At 34.0% G+C, this 22,456-nt stretch overlaps 2 protein-coding genes across 2 annotated transcripts; both read left to right on the top strand.

The window, feature by feature from the left end:
• The first annotated feature begins 265 nt into the window (after positions 1 to 265).
• Positions 266 to 8,230, top strand: LOC116716810 (meprin A subunit beta-like). The gene is made up of 14 exons (XM_032557675.1): positions 266 to 461; positions 566 to 584; positions 694 to 720; positions 837 to 862; positions 956 to 1,040; positions 1,339 to 1,456; positions 3,217 to 3,395; positions 3,589 to 3,807; positions 4,290 to 4,451; positions 5,364 to 5,591; positions 5,726 to 6,178; positions 6,283 to 6,456; positions 7,248 to 7,350; positions 7,626 to 8,230. Exons 1-14 carry the CDS (start codon positions 393 to 395, stop codon positions 7,702 to 7,704), a joined length of 1,941 nt encoding a protein of 646 aa, XP_032413566.1. The 5' UTR covers positions 266 to 392; the 3' UTR covers positions 7,705 to 8,230.
• A 1,279-nt stretch (positions 8,231 to 9,509) lies between these two features.
• Positions 9,510 to 17,937, top strand: LOC116716808 (meprin A subunit beta-like). The gene is made up of 14 exons (XM_032557669.1): positions 9,510 to 9,719; positions 10,484 to 10,502; positions 10,606 to 10,632; positions 10,759 to 10,784; positions 10,890 to 10,974; positions 11,236 to 11,353; positions 11,629 to 11,807; positions 12,222 to 12,440; positions 13,581 to 13,751; positions 15,361 to 15,591; positions 15,769 to 16,221; positions 16,321 to 16,494; positions 17,129 to 17,237; positions 17,446 to 17,937. Exons 1-14 carry the CDS (start codon positions 9,639 to 9,641, stop codon positions 17,522 to 17,524), a joined length of 1,971 nt encoding a protein of 656 aa, XP_032413560.1. The 5' UTR covers positions 9,510 to 9,638; the 3' UTR covers positions 17,525 to 17,937.
• The last annotated feature ends 4,519 nt before the right edge of the window (positions 17,938 to 22,456 follow it).

A 22,456-nucleotide genomic window follows, 5' to 3' on the forward strand; every position in this document is an offset into this window, starting at 1 on the left:
AACTAATCTGGGTACAAACTTCAAAATCTAAATAGAAAATAAATTTGCAGTTTTTTGGGAGGGGTTTTTTTTCTCAAAATTTTATTTTTATTTATTAAAATTAGTTCTGTTGGCTGAACAAAATGTAAATGAAAGTATGTGGTGAATTATTATTTTTTTTTTATCTATACAAATATGATCCATAAAACATTATCCAGGAAATCCGTTGGGCTTCTCTATCAATCATTAAGTTTGTATGTGGGAAATTAAGCTGTTTTATATAAGGCAGCTGAAGCTATTAAAGGTCCACACAAATAAGAGAGAGGCACAGTAACCCAGCTGACTGGACTGTCTGGCTTTGAGGAATACCTTGATTAAAACTTTTCAATATTTAGGTTCTATACAGACATATCATGAGGATAAAAAGCTACATCCTTCTTATGGTAATCTTGGCTGTTTCATCAGCACACTCCATCCCAGAGGTAAGTATCTTGTTTATTGTGCTGCTGTCCTATAAAATGTAGCATCTATTTTCATATTTTTTAGTTTCTATTTATTTATTATTATTTTTTATGTTTGAATTCAGGTGGATGTAGAAATAGTGTGTAAGTTCTCCCATGCATTTTTTTTTTCATGTTAAATAACAAAACTCAATTATTTCAAGTGATGTCTTCAATTATTGGCAACTCAAAACAGGAAATCTTTTTTTTTTAGATGTTGGCGAAAATAACATCACAGAAGGTAAACTGTTTTTGTTCTGGTAAATTAACTCTGGTGAGATTTTCAAGTCACCCTACTACTAACAATACATTTTAAATCATCTTTGTATAGTAATTAACTTCTATGGTTTCTCTCAGATTTAACACTTGATGATATCCGGGAGGTAAGCTCAGTATTTTTGCAGGCAGTCCAGTGAGGTGTAATTGAATGCATTCTGGGGTTTTAAATGTTTTTGTCTTATGCACTGATATCTCAGCCTTCAAATGCTCAAAAGAGTAGCATTCTTCCTGGGGACAAGCTGTGGACTTCTCCAGTCCCCTATGTTTTGGACAAAGGCCTTGGTAAATATATTGTTTCACTCCTACCAGAATATTTGTGACTATTAGTGTATTCAAATTCTTAGGATTGTCTTATTGTAAGTGTAGAATTGTATAGGCAATTAAGGGATCATGAAATAATTTTAGACTTTACTGATCAGTATCAATAAAACTTTGTTGCCTCACAGTTATTGCAAAGGGAAAACAAACTAATTGCAGAATATTCAAATTAATGGCTTTAGAAAGTTATTCTTAGAATCATTACATAATGTATTATCTGAAATAAAATGATCTTTTCCTTTATTTTCATGTAAAATGGAAGACTTGAAAGCTAGAGGAGTCATCCTGAGAGCGTTCGACCAGTTCAGGGTGAAGTCATGCATTGACTTCAAACCCAGAGATTCTGAGGTGTATTACCTTAACATTCAAAAATTAGATGGGTATGTATACAATTTCCTTTTTGCTTCCTACCTTTTTTTAGTTTCAAATAAATACATTCCCAATGCAACCTATCCTAAATTGAAAAATGAAACTTCAACCAGGAAACTAAATTATTTATAACCGCATGACTCAAGCTTCATTTCAGTAAATTGTATTTGTGCTACTTCCTGACAACATGTCACTAGTAATTTGGAAATTGTACTTAGCTATTTATCCTACTTCCCGTTCCAATAACATTTATGCTTAATAAAAATAAATATATAAAATCTACCCAAATGGATTGGTAAATGGCCTGTTGTTATAGCACTTTATCAAGTTCAGATGACACTACACTACATTTAGTCATTCATTCATTCATGCACACATTCACAAGTTGATGGTCGTAAGTCATTGTAGCCACAACTGTACTGGGGTAAGAGGTGAAGCTGCTATACATCTGTGCTACCGGGCCCTCTGACCACCACCAGCAGACAAGGTGGGTGGTGTCTTGAACAAGGACACAACTGAGTTAGACAAAGTGAGGGTTTTAACCAGTTAAACTTCTACCACCGTCACCACCTTTGTCCCAGGAAACGTACCATTTATTAGGGATAGATAACAGAAAGTGTGTTATAAAGTAGTAGAAATGACAGTTATCAATGTCAATGTAGACATAAATCTGTCACTATATATAATCTGAAATCTAACATACAAAAATGTTGCTCTAAGAATAAAGTTGATCAGTTTTAATTTATGAACCTTCAGTAAGCTCAGACTGAAAGCTGCACTGGTAAACATTATACCATGCTGGTTCAAATCAGTTACGTTGAAACCAGTATGATATGTTTCAAAAGATAAACAGCATTTTATTATGCTTCTTTTGAAATGTAATGATGCCAACTACACTATCAGTTTTGGGAGGTTGCAAACATCATTAGCTAGAGTTTATCTTTATTATTACATGATGATTCATTTTTATTAGTCCTTCCTTCCTGGTATATCATAAATGTATAGCGTCATATATTATAAAATCATATCTCTGCAGTTAAAGATGAGCAGAGTTTAATTTGGACTTTAAAATTCTGGTTTTATATCAGGGATTTTTTTCATTTGTCATAAAGAACCCTGCATTGTATTAGATTTGTGCTAACTTGGCAGTGGGAAGGTCAATCTTCTATGGTTGAACTTCAGCCATAGATAATCATTTTATCTATAGATAATCATTTTATCTATGGTTGAAGATAAGATGAAGTAGAAAGACAAACTCAGAAATAAAGTAAACAACACTGTTGTGTTGCAGAGTTTGTCCATATATGTATTAATTGTACAATGCAACAAAGACCATCTCACATACTCTTTCACTTTGTGAAACGTTTTATGTGAAGATATGATCTGTACTGAATATATTTTGACAAATAGGTCATTTGAAGAGAGGAAATTTTGTAAAACATTATTTGACGGGGTGTGCATGAGACTGACGTGGCACTGTCAAAAACATGACATAAAACCTGTCATGAACATGAAGGAGTCTTTATGAATGTCTATGACTGTTGTCATGAAGTGTCATTTAGTAAATAATGACACTTTAAATGCAGAGTTACTCTAAAAGTTGCCTTAAAAGTCCATTAAAAGTGACAACTTTGCAGTAAAGCATCATTATTTGCAAAATAATGCAAACTTGGCATTAGACTTTCAAGACAACTTCTAGAGTAACTTCATATTAAAAGTGTTACCAGAAATTTTAATCCAACAATCATTGATAATCACTTTTCCTTTGTAGGTGTTGGTCATATGTTGGTAGAATATTTTCCAATGGACAGGAACTTTCCATTGGACAGAACTGTGATTTTGTTGCAATTGTTGAACATGAGATCCTTCATGCTCTTGGCTTCTACCATGAACAATCAAGATATGACAGAGACAATCATGTGCAGATTGAATACAGCAACATCATAGCAGGTTTGGCATTTTTATTTATTTTTAACTGCTTTGATATGTTCAGTAATTAAATACATATTTTTTTTCTACAAATTGTTGAATATGTCTAATGTATACTCATTAACAAGCTAGTTAAAATTTAAAGCATTTATCTTTATTTTCTTTTCTAAAAACAATTTTGTACTAATGATGAGTTTTTCTCATTGTCATCCAGGTAAGGAGAATAATTTTAGAAAGGTTGGCAATCAAGACAGTACCACCCATGGAAGACCATATGACTACCTGTCAGTGATGCACTACAACAAAAATGCATTCAGCAATGGCAAAGGCCCTACAATTATTACCATAAATCAAACATTTCAAGATATGATTGGTCAAAGAGTGGAAATGAGTTCCAGTGATGTTCAAGAGCTGAATCTTCTCTACAGATGCAGTAAGTGCTTAAAGATTGTTGGTCATTTGCAGGGATAACATTTTAAAATTATTGAAATCAAACTGGCTCATTGTCTACAGATCTCAATTTAACTGGTTTAATTGTACTTTTCAAAGTTCAAACCCAATTTGGTTACTTAGAAGATATATTTTTATTTTTTGCATAGTTTAGCTTCCAATAGACATTTGTGGAAGAATTTGTTTTTTTAAAGTCAACAAGCAATTTTTGTTTTAGACAAATTAAAGTGATTTCATTGAAGATGAAAGTCTAAAGTAGAATTGAACAACTGAAGTTGATTTATCATCTCTCTATTCTTTTAATTTCTAAAGTTTAAATAGTTTGTATGTCATAAAAGCTGTTGATATTTTATCTGAATAATAATACAGTAATGTTTACAGGACAATATCGACCAAACTGTCCTCGTTTATTCATCGATTCTGTTGCCAATTAAAAATCTCTTATTCATATTTCTACTTTCTCAGATTCAGCTGTGACCTTCAAGTTTTACTGTGGCTTTTCTAATAAGGATTTATGCCAAATGAATCATTGCTCAAACAGTGGGAATGGCTGGGAATTGGTTACAAAAGCTAATGGGGGTCCAAGCTCCGACCACACCAGTCTAGCAAATGGAAATGGAGATCAAGGTAAGCTTTCAAATCTAAATGGTAAATGACAAGTGGCATGTACTAGCATAGGTCTTTTTCAAGTCTAGAGGACCCAAAAAAGCTTCAGTCATTCACCCAGTCATGTCCACATTAACACGCTGATGGCGGGAAGCTACTGAATTGTAGCTCCAGTGGTCTGACACTCTGACAGAGGCAAGGCTGTCAGTCATTGCTGCCACCAGGCTCCCTGACCCCCACCAGCAGGTGAGGCGGGTGAAGCGTCTTTCCCAAGAACACAACAATAGAGACAGGCAGAGTGGGGATCAAACTGGCAACCCACCGATTGCACCACAAACATAAATACCATATTCTTGTTACAAATTGCTGAATACAATTAAGCATATGTAATATAATGTATTTTTCATTGTTTTTCTCATTTCCCTAAACAAAGATTTAAATAATTATTTCAGAATAACCATCATTATTATTAAAAAATATATATATTTTAAACCTGAAATTTTAATTATTTTGTAAATAATCCAACAGATTTATGTTCTTTTCTGACACATGTAAGTCCTACATATTATTTCTAATTAACTCTAAGAAAATAAATGAAAACTATTCATACACATGATACATCTTCGTGGAAATGATGACACAGGAGAATTTACCCCACAAACTGATTATACTAATAATTTCATTTATTTTTTTGGTCAAGCAGAATTGTGACGGACACTTTTATGTCTCAATCGTGTCGACAAATCTTTGACTCTGAACAATTAAAGGTGTTTTATTTTGGTTCCCTTTGTTCCACTGCAAAGCTGTAATTTCCTCAAGCTGTAAGATGAACATATTATTTACCCCAGAAGAATTGAAATGTCTTCAGTCACAATACAGTATACGTCAACTTCAGTTGGACGAGATTTAGTATCTTCTTTTGTATCATTTTAGGTGAAGAATTAGGATTTTTCATGCATGTCAGCACAGCATCAGGTCAGGAGGGACAGTCGGCTCGGCTCGAGACCAAGATCATGCATCCTAGTAGGAGTTGTAACATCCAGTGTCTGCAGTTTTACTATTATCATTCTGGAAATAAAGCTGATGAACTGAACATCTGGATTAGAGAGTTTGATAAACAGGACTCCAAAGGAACTCTTCGCCTCATGGAACAAATCAGTGGTAGCGTATGAACACTAACAAAAACTAACTTAAAAACTATCAATGTTTACATTTGTTATGACAACATGCATTTTCACCTGTTCATGCAGTTCTGCTTAAATAATTCAACAAACTTTCAAAATGTCCCCCTGTAGGTCCACCAACATCTCACTGGAAGCTCCAACATGTTTCTCTCAATGCCACCAAAGATTTCCAGGTGGTGTTTGAGGTTCGGAAAGGGGCGGGAAACTCTACAGGCGGCTTCTCAATTGATGACATCAACCTCTCTGAGACTGAGTGTCCACACGTGGCCCTTCAGATTGATGAAATTGAGAAAACATTAAGCACAAGTTCCTCAGGAACCACAATATACAGCCCACGACGGTACTCCAAAGAAGGCTATGCTTATCGAGTTGCAGCAATTCTGTACAAGACATATGTTGGAATGTTTGTGCAGCTCTTGTCCGGTAAATATGATAGCCAGCTGAAGTGGCCTTGCTTGCAACGAGAAATGATTTTCACATTGCTGGATCAAACCCCCAACATGCAACTGCAAATGTCAAAACAACAGAGCTTTGTTTCTCTCCAGACTCACATAGGCTCTAGCGGTATGTTTATGAAAAAATAGGAAAATTATGGCAAAATAACATATTCCAAGTAAAATCGCACAATCCATATCCCATGTTCATCATACATTTCTTCATATATACAGGTACTATTGTCTGGGATAATCCTCGTGAGACTGGAACTGGTCTTTTTTATGAGAATGACGAGTTAGTCTATGGTGGAGTTCTTTATGGATACAGGAATTTTGCAACTTTGGAGGATCTGCAATCCAGAGAGGTCATAAAGGGAGGAAGTGCTATTTTCATGTTTAACTTTGAAGGCAAGTTAAGTTTTTCTTTGTTAAAAATAAATGTGAAAGAACACTGAATTTCACAGCACTGTGGTGTCATTGCTATGATTGTACATATGTGTTCTCTTGAAGCTTCAGGTATCTTGACTTCACTAGGTTATGCTTCAGGGTTCCTGCTTTCAGTAAAAACAAAAAGGTTCCAGTTTGAAAAAAACAACTGATCATTAAAGGATCAAAGGGACACAATGGACTTGTTGAAAAAAAATTGCTTTAATTTTAAGTAGAGGTCTGAATAAAATGAATACTGGCCATGACATTGTGATCACATTTTATCTTCATTAGGATTGTTGTCTACTGTGGAATACACTTCTGTTTCTTGTTACCATGACAAAAAAACAGAAAAGCTATTTGTATAAAAAAAGGGGGGGAAGTCTGAATAAAACACTCAATTTTCAAATAAATTGGCGGGGATGGGAGGGAAGTAGCATATGATGTACACTTTTACACTTGAAGTCAAATTCATTCTTAAACCATTACAGTATTTTTATTATTATAAGAATACCAACTTATAATGCTTATAGTATTGTATTATTTATTTTGGAAACCCAGTCATAACACTTGGTATACAAGGCATATTGAAAGCTTTATTAAGGCATAATTGACTGATAAATACCAGTTACTATAAAAAAAGATAACATCAACAATGACATCAAGATACCAGTGCATTGAAACTGGTGATTTGTTGAAAAGGTTCTGTAAAGGTGAAAATTTTCAACTAACTGAAACTGCATTTTCTTTCTGTAATTACTGTCCTTCCTTAGATCTCACTCCACTAAATACTGCATCAGTTCTTCCATGTCCTCAATTAAGACCAGTGGACATTACAAATCCTCCCCCGAACCTGGATGAAGGCCAATGCTCACAGTGAGTGACGGTTGCAAATTAGTGATAAACTATTTGCAACAAAACATCACAGTAATACATTGCATAGCATATTAACTTATATTTAATTAACCCTGTTTAGTAAACTGCTTAGTGTCAATGGGAAGTTCCCGTTTTCACCTCAATAATTTATAATCGTATTGTTGGCATTATTGCATAATTTTCCAGTAAATGGTGTGGTACATAGATATGTCTTTTTTCCAAGACTATTGAAAAGTACTTAAAATCTACAATATATAATTTATTTACTTTTCTAGCATACATGGATTCTCTGCTGCTGTGGCGCCCTACCCATTCCTCATCTTCATTCTGGCTGCGATGCTTCTGGTGCCGTGATGCACACATTCACGTTTCCTATTTTACATCGACACCATCAGTAAAATCCCTCTGTTTTTTCCAAGTACTTTATGTTGTTTTTTTAAAATGAGTAAAAGAGGCAAGCATCATGAACAATTATTTTTGAGTAGATGTGGGTCACAATTTAAAACAGTTTTGTTTGTTTTCAAAGTGTAATCCTGAAATTCATTTGTCAGCAATATCAACATTTTGTGATGGATTTTTCTTTGAAGCATTTAGATTTTATTTTGGAACATTGTTTAGACAATACTTATTTGAAGCTAGAGTTTCTTTTGGTGCATTGATTTTGTTATTACAGGCTAATTATGATGAATTTACAATATTTAGATGTCATAATTGCATTAAATTGTCCGTCTGTAGCATATTTTACAATCGTTCTTGGTGCTACATTTGAATAAAAAAAAGGTTCAACTAAATGCGTGGTATTTGTTGACACATTTATTACAGATTCACAAAATTGTCAACATCTATATTCAATACGTGTATATTTATTTTAATGTCAAGGTTCTGTTAGTTCTGTTTCTGGAAACATTTAGAGAAGTAATTAAAGGTTAAAATCATTCAAAAGAGGATATATAATTCAGTAAACAGACATCCTAGGGAAGTTAGAATACATGACAAATAATTATAGAAAAATGTAACAATAAAGTGGAATTATTTTTTTTACATTTGATAAACACTTCTTTATTTAGGCATTTGCTTTGAGTGTAAAAAATGTCTTTGTCCTCAGTACCAACCAGTTTTATATATGTGCGTATATTTGTTGCTTATCTCCCATTTTCCTAGGCAAACCTTGCTATAACTAGGTTTACAACATTTAGGCCATAAAGTCTTTATGCTACAACTTTAGAGAAGGCATTACTCCTTTACATTGAAATTAGGGGATTGGCAAACAAACTCATTGTCACATTCAAGAAACCAGTTTTCAAAGATTTGAGCTTTGTGAAATAGTGCATTATCTGTCATGAAGTGAGTGTGTTGATGATGAAGATTTAGGCTGCGAGACCCAGGATAAGGTGGAGAAATAGTTTAATGCAGTTTAAAGTTGTACACAATGCCAGGAACCACAGGTGAACGAGACACAAATACAAACTCAAGGAGGCAAACAATGACAAGGATCCAGTGAGGAGCAGGAGACACAGGTGAGGTTAAATACACTGAGGCTTAATCAGGGGAACGAGACACAAAGACACAGGGACCAAGTAGACCAAAATACATATACAGAAAACCCACGTCCTCACATTATTTACTGGAAGTATCAAATGAAAGAGGGATAAACTTTGGTCAAAAAGGAATGAACAGTAATACTAAAGTATGTGGTGGCAATGTTTTACTTGTACTCATTAACTAAGTTAAAAAGTTACCACCACCTTGCCCACCTTTCATTTTTATGCCAAATTCAGATTCTTGATGCAGATTATTTTGACTGAAGACTCATTTGATCAAAAAACTTTTCCAGTCTTTGACTGTTCAGCTTTGCTGAGATTGGGCAAATCGTGGTCTCAGATTTCTGTTCTTAGTTTGCAAAAGACATACCTGAGCGTTATATACGGTCTTGATCTTTCAGTTTTGTTATGTTTTTGGTTTGGTATTTGCCCTTTATTTATTCTACTGACTAGGTTGTGTTACAGAACATGCGATATTTTAATTCTACTATATCCCAAGATTAAGTTTCCCCTTTTGTATTGGTTCCCCCTATTCACAAAAAAAAAAATGAATTTCATATCAAGCAACTGTGATTTGATTCACTGCCAGCGCTTCCTCTTTAGCCATCTGCTTACCTTGTATATAAATGTCTGAGTCTCAGTACAGCCCTTATGTCTGTTTTTGGTTTGATTTGATATTATTTTGTTGATGAGCTTTTGAGTTTACCCAACGTCTTCATGCCTGCATTTCTTTAACCAGTCTCTGCAATGCTAAGACTAGCTAAGAAGATGCAAGACAGCATTTTTCTTGTCTGCTTGGTGGTTTCATCCACCCTCGCCGTGAGCGTCGTAAGTATCTATGCTTTTATGTGAGCTACCATATGTTACTGACTGAATGTAATCTATTTTAAGTTTAAAAAGAAAGACGTAGAACAAAAAGGTAGTAGGAGTTATAAACTGAAATTCATGGATTTTCTTTTAACATATTTTAGACAAATTATCTGCAAATCTTAAAAACACAAATGTAATGTTGAATCTTCCATAACAGTCAACCAAAACATCCAACATCTAGTTAAATTAATGGATTATGTGTCAAACCTCAAATAAGATGATTCAGTTGTATATTTATTTTTTACAAGATACTGTTTTTCACGACATTGTATCACATATTCAGGATGTTTGTCTGCATCCTTAAGTTTCCTATAAGCAGCCTTTTTGCATCTAAAAAAATTTATTTTAACTTTATATTTTCATCAACTCTAAGCTTGTCTGAATTTTTCTCAGTCATTCCTTAAGACATGTAATAATAATTTAACTTTCTCTATGTGCATTTTATTCATTGTAAACAATTGTTGATTTAAAGAAGAAAAAAGGCCCGTTTTTACTTTTTTAAAAATTCCAGGAATGACTCACAACACAACAGCAAACTGGTTAAGGCAAAAAATTTGAACTTTTAAAAAATATATTGAAGTGCATGTTATTTGCTATAATTTATAGTCTAATTTAGAAAAATACAGCTACTTTTCCAAAAGAAAGAAACATATTTTATCTGTTTCTTATAAGATTTTATATATGATATTTTTTTAAATTCTTATATGTATGTTTTTTTGTAGAAAGAAGCAGATATGGTTGGTAAGTTATACTTGGTTTTGTTTTTTCATATTATTTTATAAATTCTACTGTTTGGTCTTTACATACTATGATCTCCAAAGGAGTCATTTTGTGTTTTTTGCAGACATTGAGAACAAGAACACCACAGATGGTAAAACTGATTTTCTTTTAAAAGAAAAACTATTTTTACATCAAATTGTACAATGGATATTTATTACCTTTTAGTTCCTATTTTTTTTACTTTAAAATAATCATTAACTTTTATGTTTTATCTTAGACTTGTTAGTTGATGACATACACGAGGTAAGATTCTTATTTTTGCAGGCAAACTTTGAATTTATTTATTTTTTTAAACATTGTTTTACAAAAATTGTCACATGAATTCTTCTCGTATGATTATTATTTCAGGTGCCAGAGAATGCAAGAAGTACTATTTTAGGAGGATCCGGTTTGTGGAAATCCCCAGTTCCCTACGTGTTGGACAAAAGCCTCGGTAATTTCATTGGCTGACTTTAAAATATACATATGTATATTACATCTCTTTAGTTGCGTGTTGGTTAGTTGGTAAGGAAAGAAAGGATTACATTTATTGAAAGCAGAACATTCATGAAAAAGTAGTAACCACACCTTGAGGAAAATAATGCAGACTAAAGTGAAATGTTTTGTTTTTGTTTTGTTTTGTTTTATTTTTTAAAGAGTGTAACTGTCTTTGTTGTTGTTCCTTCTCCACTGCTATTTTTTTAATTGACAAAAGACCTGAATGCTAAAGGAGTCATCTTGAGAGCTTTTGACCAGTTCAGGGTGAAGTCATGCATTGACTTTAAACCAAGGGATACTGAGGAGTATTACCTTTCGTTCCAAAACCTAGCTGGGTATGTATGTCTTGCATATTTATGCAAAGTTCAATAAATGCTACTTATCAGAACTTTTATTTTCAAATGTGAAAATACTTTTCAAATTGACATTTGTGTGTAGTGTTGTGTCAGGAATAATACATTCACAATGATTAAAAAAAACATGAAAAATAGACAGAGAAATAATAATCAGTGTATATTCACTTATTAGCTATGACCAGTATAGAGTAAAACGATAATATGTGCACTCACGCTGCCGTTTCTGACAATAGTCTGTAATTTTTCTATTCTAGGTGCTGGTCATATGTTGGCCGAATATTCAAAAATGGACAGGAGCTCTCTATTCATGCAGGCTGTGATCACATTGCTATTGTTGAACATGTGATTCTTCATGCTCTTGGCTTCTACCATGAAGAAATCAGGCATGACAGGGACGACTATGTGCAGATAAACTTTGACAACGTCATAGCAGGTTTAGTCATTTTATTACAGTGTATTTGTTCCATTTTGCTGCAACAAGGTGTTTGATGAAATAAGGGTGTAAAACATTTTGTAATTGCTAGATTGGAAGTATAATTACATAAAAATAATAAGTCAGGTCAACATAGCTTATTCTGTATGATATCTCCTCAGTGCTACATGTAGCTTTAGCAAATTTGAGGAAGTTTGATTGTGTACTTTGTACAAAAAGTGTGTAGTAAATCTTTCAACCACTTTGTAGATTTGTAGCAGGATTAGAAATGCAAAATACTTATTACTTTTATTTTGCATTTCTAATATATAATGTCTAATTATGAATAGTCAGGCATTAACAAAATTTATTTTTAAGTCTATTTCCATTTTAAAAAATCTTGTGTTCAGTATTTGAGTATTTTTGTGTTCTTAGGACAAGAAGTTTTTTTGAAGAAGCTTGGCAGTGATCTGAGTGACACCCATAATGTGTCATATGACTACCTGTCAGTGATGCACTCTGGCAAATATGCATTAAGCAATGGCAATGGTTCTACGATTATTACCAAAGACCCCAAATTCCAAAATGTTATTGGTCAAAGACTGGATATGAGTCCTCGAGATGCTCAAAAGTTGAAACTTCTCTACAAATGCAGTAAGTCCTACAATACTGATTATTCAAATTACTAAAAGAAATTGATTTTATTGTCAAACTTGTCTTTGTGCATATATATACAACATAATGTCAAACTTGTGATAGAGGTAAAATATCTAATGTATTACAGGAATTATCAGGACTTTCATGAAGCTAATTTTCATTGCATTTTAAGTAAATTGTTTTGAATTGGAACAACTAAATTAGTTAAGCTTTTGGGAAAATACATACTATTGAATTCAGTTATAAGATGATATTGCATTGTTTGATCAAGTAAATATTATGCAAAGACACAACATTAATAATTTAGCATTTTTTGGCAATATTGAAACATGCACTGCAATGTCACAGCAGTACTGTATACTGTTGTACAGTACAAAGAGTTTTATGGATTTTCTATTAAAACACGATTTAGCTCTAAATAGAGAAAATTGTGAAATGGAAAAACATGCAGATGCATAAAATTTTGCAAGCTCATGAATTTAAACACAGTCAATGTAGAATTAAGCTAACGTAATTGAACGCCAGAATCCTCCAATTACAGACTTCCATTTACATATGGAAATAAATATTTGATGTAATTAAGTAAATCTGAGGTAAATAATCCTTGAACATGTGCTTTTTTGGTAAGCACAACAATAAAACATGTCTACAGTGTGGAAAATGAAGAAAACAATGGAAAGTGAATTGTAGATTATCTTATATAGACACATAAAACCTAAAGACTTACACTTTATGTGCTAAAGTGTGTATTCATTCATAAGTGCGCACAATTTTTGTGAATGAGTGCAAAAATGTCTCAAAGAGATAGGGAGGCTGTGGCATTTCAAACTTTTGGCTGTTACAATTGAAAACAAAAAGGCACTTTAAAGCTTTATACATACGTATATGTATCTATATATAAAATAAAGATTTTTTTAAAAACTGTGCCATAAAGACAATTAGATTTTTTCATTGCACCCCTGATCCTCACTGAACTCAAGGAAGAAGTTGCTGATAGGTTTAACCCAAAGTATTATTTGATCTAGATATAAGGTGTAGCATGTATCTATCCTTTTAGCTAACTTGAATAATGAATAATGAAAAAATGAAACTTTGGTCAACACAAAGATTTAAATATTCAAAATATTTTATTAACAGATTCCACAGTTGCCTTTATGTTTTTCTGTGACTTTTCTAATGGGATGATGTGCCAAATGAGCCAAATGAACAGCTGTGCACAGAGTGGCAGTGGGTGGGAAGTGGTTACACAAGTTAATAGCGGTCCAAGCACTGACCACACCACTCTGCCTGCTGGAAACGGAGAAAATGGTAAGCATATTCATTACATTTTATATTATAAAACATGAAATTGTTTGTACATAGCATAATTATCAGACACAGAATAAAGTTCAAATTTACTCAAAAGTAAATGTAATTGCATGTTCATGTATATCTGATTTATATTTGCATTAGAGTAAATATGTGAAATGATATATAGTTATAATCATATTTCTGTTTACATGTCATAAAAAGATACATAGTCTCTTTTTCTCTCACTGCCACACATCAAATCAGATATTGTTTTTAATGTTTAGGTCTGTGGGGAATACCAAAATTATTTCTATTTGCTGAATTCAGGAACAACGAGAGAGAAAGATGACTTGATAAAATAAAACAAAATTAGACATCACTACATATGTGATTTTAAATTCGCGAATTAGACATTGCATACTAACTTTAACATTTTAGACAAACGTATCTAATTATTTATTTATTTTTTATTTGAGTTTATTTGATATTGACAGACACACATCGGCATAGACAAACTGAACAAAACAGCAGTCTCATGTTTGCGTCATAGTGCAATAGCAACAGCTAGTTCGCAGCACTTGTCCCTAGATGGGCTTTTTAAAAAGTACATCTAAAAGTAAAAATGATAATCATTTAAAATCAGCATAATGTTGGCGACATCTACAAACAAACAGTGAAACATGAAACATTAAAAATGGGTACAGTTCTGTTTTTGACATAACCAGAGTTTTGTTTGTTTCTTGAGCGTACTAAAACTGGTTACAGACTTTAAATCAACTGGAAGTGAGTTCCAAACTGCAGATCCTCTCACGGACAGAGCACTTTGAGCAAAAGTGGTTCTTCGAAAGGGGACCTTACAATTTCCATCTGAAGCTGCTCTACTAGATCTGCTATTGAACTGCAGTCTCTGTATGCAATTGCTTAATGGTGTAGGTGCATATCCATTTAAACACTTAAAAATCAATTTTAAAAGATTATAATTTATAAAATCAGAAAAGTCCAAAATGCCAAATTTAGCCAAAATGTGACAATGATGGAATCTGATTGGCTTTTGATATAAAACCTTCACAGCCCAATTATAGAGACTTGCTAATGGTTTGAGTATAGTTTGAGTAGTCTGAGACCAGACAGTAGCTCCATAGGAAAAACAAGGCTCCTAAAATTTAACTGAGCATCCAGAATTATTCCTAAATATTTTTTCTTGTGATACTTGCTCAATAGGGTCCCCATTGATCTGAATATTCAAGGACTGTAATGACGTTTTCTTGATTGAAACGCAAATAAATTTTGTTTTCTTTGTATTGAGAGTTAAGCAAGAATCATTTAGCTATGATGATAATCTCTGTAGGCTGTTCTGAAGCTTTTCACTGACTTCAATACTGTTCTTGTCCGATGTGTAAACAATGGTGTCATCAGCATACATTTGCAGGTTAACTTCAGGACAAATTTTAACATGACATTTAGAAATAAAGAGTGTTCAAATAGGAAAGATCTGACTCACTATGACTCATTGAGAAAAAAATGTGTCTGATTAGACAATGTTTATAAATATCTGGTTTCAGCTGAATATGTATTAAGATTGATGAAAGAAAGATATTACCAAATTGTTTTAACCTTATAATTCTAGGTCAGGAAACAGGATATTTCATCCATGCTAGCACATCATCAGATCAAGTGGGAGATTCAGCTTGGCTTGGGACCAAAATCATGAGCACTAAAAGGGAATGTAAAGTCCAATGTCTGCAGTTTTACTATTTCCACAGTGGAAATGAGTCCGATGAACTTAATATCTGGATCAGAGAGTTTCAGGATGAGCATGACACCACAGGAACTCTCCGCCTCATGGGACAGATCACTGGTAATATCGCCGATGAAATTTTGTGGATGCTTTTAGCAATTTCTCTAAGTATCTTATATTTTCACAATAATAAAGGCCTTTATATTCTATTTTGTTTTGACAATATGCATTTCTACATGTGCACCAACCAAGGTACTTAAATAGTATATCATGGTGACCTAAAAACATTGTTCCCAGGTCCACCAACATCTCACTGGAAGCTCCATCATGTTTCTCTCAATGCCACCAAAAACTTTCAGGTGGTGTTTGAGGTTCGGAAAGGAGCAGGAAGCTCTACAGGCGGCTTCTCCATTGATGACATCAATCTCTCTGAGACCGAGTGTCCACATGTGACCCTGCAAATTGATGACTTAGAGAGACTTTTAAACACAAGTAGCTTTGGAACTGCAATATACAGTCCACGGCAGTACTCCAAAGAGGGCTACGCTTACCGGATAGTTGTTGGACTCTACCAGGCATTCATTGGAATGTACGTGGAAATCTTGTCTGGTGACAATGATGACCAGCTGAAATGGCCTTGTCTACAAAAACAAGTGACCTTCCAAATGCTAGACCAAACCCCTAACATGAAAATGCAAATGTCAAAGCAATCGAGTGAACTTACACGCAAAACTCACAAGCTCTCTAATGGTAGGTGCACTACAAAACTTGGAAATTACTGTAAGGGAAATCTCTAATAAAGTGATAATATCTTCTTTGTCTTGTGTTAAAAATGATTTATATAAACAGGTATCGGTGCGTGGGCCAACCCTCGTGAAAATGGAAGCATAGTTTTTTATGAAAATGACGAGTCAGTCTATGGTGGAATTTTATTTGGGTACAGCTATTTTGCATTTTTGGAAGAACTGCAAACCAGGGAGTTTCTGAAGGGAGGTAGTGCCATCTTCATGTTCAGCTTTGAAGGTAAGTAGGCATGTTTTGCTCAGAGTAAATTAAATGCATGTATGATATTGCTTTCATACTAAAGACCCATAAAAGTCACATATTCATTTAATAAAAAGGGTAGATGCAAAAAGCAGCATTACTTGGGCAAACACAACACTGCTATAGTTATTAAGAACATCTGGGTGTTTGAGGTTTTATTTATGTGACAAACAAAAACAAGACTGAATGAAAATTGAAGATGTTTAAACCATTGCGGAAAATTAGAAAATGCTCAAATAAAATTAGGCTTCTTCAGTAAACTGTTGTTTAATGTGACTGTATTTAAATAAATATAGCTTCCTTTGGAATAAATAAACAACATTATGAGTCCTAGTAGGAAGAACTCATAATGTTGAGTTCTCTTAAAGAATTTTCTTAGAGATCGGTAACTGAAACAATGCTGACTCATCCATTGTGTGGACTAAACAGTTATATGTCAAACACCTTCTTCTACACTGATGAGATGGATATGATCTCCAGAAATCTTGGGATAGGACCGATGGGCTGAGTGGGTGTGAAAAGTCAGGATTGTTTAAAAATAAAAACCTTGTCAAGGTGATTAAACTGAATGTACCTTTTCTTTTACTGTTACTATTTTTTTATCTTTTGGTAGATGTCACTCCTCTGGTTAATGGAAACTCTCTACCGTGTCCTCAAGTGCAACCAATGAACATCACAGCTCGTGCTACAAATTGGGAGAATGGCCCATGTTTCTTAAAAGGGTGAGATTTAGCGTCAAATATAGTTTCACCATAACAAAATACAAATCTTACACAAGTAAGATAACCACAACTATCCCAGAAAATAAATACTAAAATAAATACTTGACATCCAATTAGTGCTGTAATGCAGATAATCTAATAGACAGACAAAATATGAAATGTAAAATATTTTAAAATGTTTTAATCATCTATTTTCTTTTTATTCTAGTGTTCCTGGGTTTTCTCCTGGCTTGGTTGCTTCTCTGATGCTCACCTTCCTGCTGCCAATAATTTTTATGTTGGCTTGATGAGGCTACAGAGCCTTAGATCTTCCCTTCAAATATTTTGCCTTTGCACAAACATTAACAGTAATGCTTCTGAATCTCTATGGATATTTTTTTAAACTATGATTAAAAGAAAATGCTGCACTATAAGCATTTTTTTTATTAAGAGCAATTGTATGGGATGAAAAACTTACATTATATAAATGTTCGGTGGTGGGAACATATTTTGTTTTATATATATTTCTTGATATTGTTAAAGTATTGGTAAAACAAAACAAAAAATTACTGTTGGCTTTCTTTTTATCAAATTTGAAGGATCAACCAGTTTTAGATTTGTTTTGGGTTTGAATTTCCAATGCTGTATTTACCAATACACTAACATGCTTTACTATGGATCTCTGGGCTTGGTGGCTTAATAAAGCAGATGAAAAAACAAATTGTGGGGCCTTTTATGCAGGTACAGGTGTCATAAACTACCACAAAATGTATTTCACTCAATGTTCCTTGTGTTAAGCATCACTGTATTGTGTAGCCTTTTTCACAGCTGTGTAGCAATATTAGCTTTTATTGACCGCAGGCTTCAAGCCCTGCTGCTTTTTCACTGCTTCCACTACTGTGGATAACATTTGATTTAACTGATTCATAAGACAGACAGACAGAGAGAAGCTTTATCCAGAATAGAAAATTGTTCTGTCATACAACTACAACTCTAGCAACTAGCAACTACAAAAATATCCTTGTTCAACAATAATAGTGATAGCTATCATAGTGAAAGGAACCTACTGTAACTCCATAGATTTTCTACAACAAATAAGAAATAGAAATATGTGCAAATAAAAGCCTTTATTAAATCATGAGTGAGGATGGTATGATGAGGTTTCATAAATATTTAGGGGTGTAATATAAATTCAATTTAATTAATTTTATTTGCAGAGCACCAATTCACAATGAACGTCATCACATCACTTTACAAACAAAAATAAAATGTAGACATAACTACACACATTCAAATTACAACAGGGGATTTAATTTTTTTTTTTTAGAAGGTCACTAATTTCCTACTGATTTTGTCAGCAAGGAAATTTTCAACAAAAGCTCCATTTTCTCAAGACACCACTTTTGGTATATTTTCAATCCTTGTTTTAAAGTAGCCAAGTCATTTTAGCTTATTATTCCAGTTAGTACAAAAAACTATGGAAACCCATCTGATTGCATCAAGTCTTTAATTTTTCAGCAGTAGCTCTGACTGATCATGCATGAAAGCAGAACTGCTCTTTAACAGAAAGAAACCTGGAGCAGAATCTGCCTTTGTGTGAATAGCTGTCTACTGCAAATGACACGGGTTTGGAGAAGACAGAGCAAACACACACTCTCGTTTTCATATATAATTTTTGCTTGGCTTAGACTTTTGTCTCCTCACCTGCAGTTTCAGGTACAATAAAATCTATCCATTGGCTTCAGATAGAGACATAGGTTTCACCAAGCCTTGCAGCATTTTCCTTACATCTCATCCATGCAAAGGTCTTCCTCTTCAATTTTTCCACCTCCTTGTCTGTAATATGTCATATATGATATAAATATAAGTCTGATATGGCAATTATGCAGAAAATTCCAGCTTTGTTAATTTCTTAATTTAATATCATTGATCATTGTTTATTCTTTTTGAATAAACAGAAAGAAAAGGTTTTCATTATATAACACATCAGCTTTCATTGTCCCTCAAAATCACATTGAAGCCCAATGTGCAAAGAGTGCAACAGTCATGCTGCTCATGATTTGCTGAATCTGAGATCCAACAACAGATTCAAGGTTAGAGAAGTAGGCATTAATATTGTCTCCCACTGTGTACTATGTTTCCTTTTTCATCATATAGAGGATCTTTAACAATCCTCTATAAAATGTTTCATATAATTACTTTATTGTCCTTGTGTTGCAGCATCTTTACAACCCCTGGCAAAAAGTATGGAATCACCAGTCTTGGATGAGCACTCATTCAGACATTTCATGCTGTAAAACAAACTCAGATCAAAAACATGATACAATATTAAGGTCGTTCCAAAGTGCAACGTGTTGGCTTTCAGGAACACTCAAAGAAATGAAGAGAAAACATTGTGGAAGTCAGTGAATGATACTTTTATTGACCAAACACAGGGAAATAAATATGGAATCACTCAATTCTGAGGAAAAAAGTATGGAATCATGAAAAACGCATAAACAAAAGACCATTCAAAATACATCACTAGTATTTAGTTGCACCACCTTTGGCTTTTATAATAGCTTTCAGTCTGTGAGGCATGGACTTGATGAGTGACAAACAGTATTCTGCATCAATTTGGTGCCAACTCTCTTTGATAGCAGTTGCCAGATCAGCTTTGCTGGTTGGACCCTTCTTGTGGACCATTTTTTTCAATCTCCACCACAGGTTTTCAATTGGGTTGAGATCTGGACTATTTGCAGGCCATGACATCGACTGAATGTGTCTTTCTTCAAGGAATGCCTTCACTGTTTTTGCCCGATGGCACGATGCATTGTCATCTTGGAAAATTATTTCATCATCACCAAACATCTGTTCAATTGAAGGGATGAGAAAACTGTCCAAAATGTCAATGTAAACTTGTGCATTGATAGAAGACTTAACCACAGTCATCTCCCCAGTGCCTTTGCCTGACATGCAGCCCCATATCATCAAGGACTGTGGAAATTTGGTTGTTTTCTTCAGGCAGGCCTCTTCATAAATCTCACTGGAACGGCACCAAACAAAAGTTCCAGCATCATCACCTTGTCCAATGCAGATTCTTGACTCATCACTGAAGACAACTTTCATCCAGTCATCCACAGTCCATGATTGCCTCTCCTTAGCCCATTGGAGTCTCGTTCTTTTATGTTTAGGTGTCAATGCTGGTTTTCGTTTAGCTTTCCTGTATTGAAATCCCGATTTCTTACGGTTCGGTCACATACATTGACTCCAACTTCCTCCCATTCATGCTTCATCTGTTTAGTTGTACTTTTTCGGTTTTCAAGACAAATGGCCTTAAGTTGTTTGTCTTGACGCTTTGATGTCTTTCTTGGTCTACCAGTACGCTTGGCTTTAACAACCATTCCATGCTGTTTGTATTTGGTCCATATCTTGGATACAGCTGACTGTGAACAGCCCACATCTTTAGCAACCATGCGTGAAGGGTTACCTTCTTCAAGAAGTTTCACAATCCTCTCTTTTGTTTCAAGGGACATTTCTCTTGTTGGAGCCATGGTTCTCACCACTCCACTTCGTCCAGCAGCCCTCCAAGGTGTCATGACTGCAGGTGTTTTGAACTGCACACTAACGGGCACATCTAATCTGGGGCAGGTGTCCATTTAGGGAAAGGAAATAGACTGGGTGTGTCCTTTTTTTTCTACCTCCAATTTGAGTGACTCCACACTTTTTTCCTCAGAATTGAGTGATTCCATATTTATTTCCCTGTGCTTGGTCAATAAACGTATCATTCACTGACTTCCACAATATTTTCTCTTCATTTCTTTGAGTGTTCCTGACGGCCAACACGTTGCACTTTGGAACGACCTTAATATTGTATCATGTTTTTGATCTGAGTTTGTTTTACAGCATGAAATGTCTGAATGAGTGCTCATCCAAGACTGGTGATTCCATACTTTTTGCCAGGGGTTGTAGCTTCTCTCCTGCAGTGATGGCTTCTTCTATCGTCACTCTCCTACTAAGCCTGAAGTCTTTGGAGCTTTGATCAGTATCTCCCATCTAAATATCACCTCTTTATGTGGAAAGCTACAGTCATTTAGCTAAAATGATTCCATACATGTGTTGCTTTTAGTTATCTGAAAGCTTCAGTTGTCTTGAATCACAAGCAGGATTTTTATTTATGTTGGTGAAATGGCTTCTTGTCTTATTGTGTCTTCCTTTACCTATTCAAGAAAAACTAATAGAAATATTCAGTAGCCTAATGGTGATTTTGGTCTTAAAGCTGCAGTATGTAATTTTAATTTTAAAAAATGGTTAAAATATTCTTTTAAATAAAAAATACACTGTCGTATATTACATGACTTTTTAAATCTGATTTACACAGTCCTGCTGCATTCATATACCCATAGGTTGGGTATATGAATGTACATGTTCCCAGTTAAATCAAGGCATTTTGAAAATGAAAAAATAATTTATTTGGTGTTTGTTTTACTAAAAATTCTAATTCACTGATTTGACATGCAATTCTGTCTGTTCCTATTTGTACCTTCTGTTTGTGCACCAATAAATCAAATTTACTTTAATGTGAAGCATATTGAAATTACATGTGATTAAAAGAATTACAAATTAAATTCCAATTGCTTGAACTATATTTTGCTATGCAAATTTCATTTCTTTTAATTGTGATCATTATGAAATCCCAAAGCAGTTGTTCAGAAATCAGAAAACTAGATAAGACCAATGGCACAGCTAAAATGCAACCTGCAGAATCATGAATAAAACCTCAGACTTGATTGGTGTCCAGCAGATGCAGGCAGCCTCCAAAATGTGGTAGGATAAAGAAACCCAAAAACTGGAAATGGTTGACAAGAGGATTGTCAACCAAAACTCATTCAAGAGTTTTGGTGGCGATTTGGATGGAATCAGCACTTCACATATTGCTACACTGAAATACTGTAATTAGGGCAAAAGCTGCAAATATTGCAATAATAACTGAATGTTACATTTGTATAATCTGTAATACATAATCATCAAAATTAACCATCAGAAATATGTGATTTCCATATTATGAGCATTGCTTTTTGAATTTAATGATTTTATGACTATAAATTGAGGGCCCTTTCATTCAGATAATACCAGCATCATACAGGCAAAATCTATTTTTCTTGTAGATACAGAAAAAGATCTGATCAGCTTTTAAAACGGTATACTGTTTTGCAGCTCAATTCAGTGTCATTTGCTGTTTCTCAGTTCTTAGAAACACC

Source organism: Xiphophorus hellerii, chromosome 3, assembly GCF_003331165.1.
Source record: "Xiphophorus hellerii strain 12219 chromosome 3, Xiphophorus_hellerii-4.1, whole genome shotgun sequence".
NCBI classification, from domain to species: Eukaryota; Metazoa; Chordata; class Actinopteri; order Cyprinodontiformes; family Poeciliidae; genus Xiphophorus; species Xiphophorus hellerii.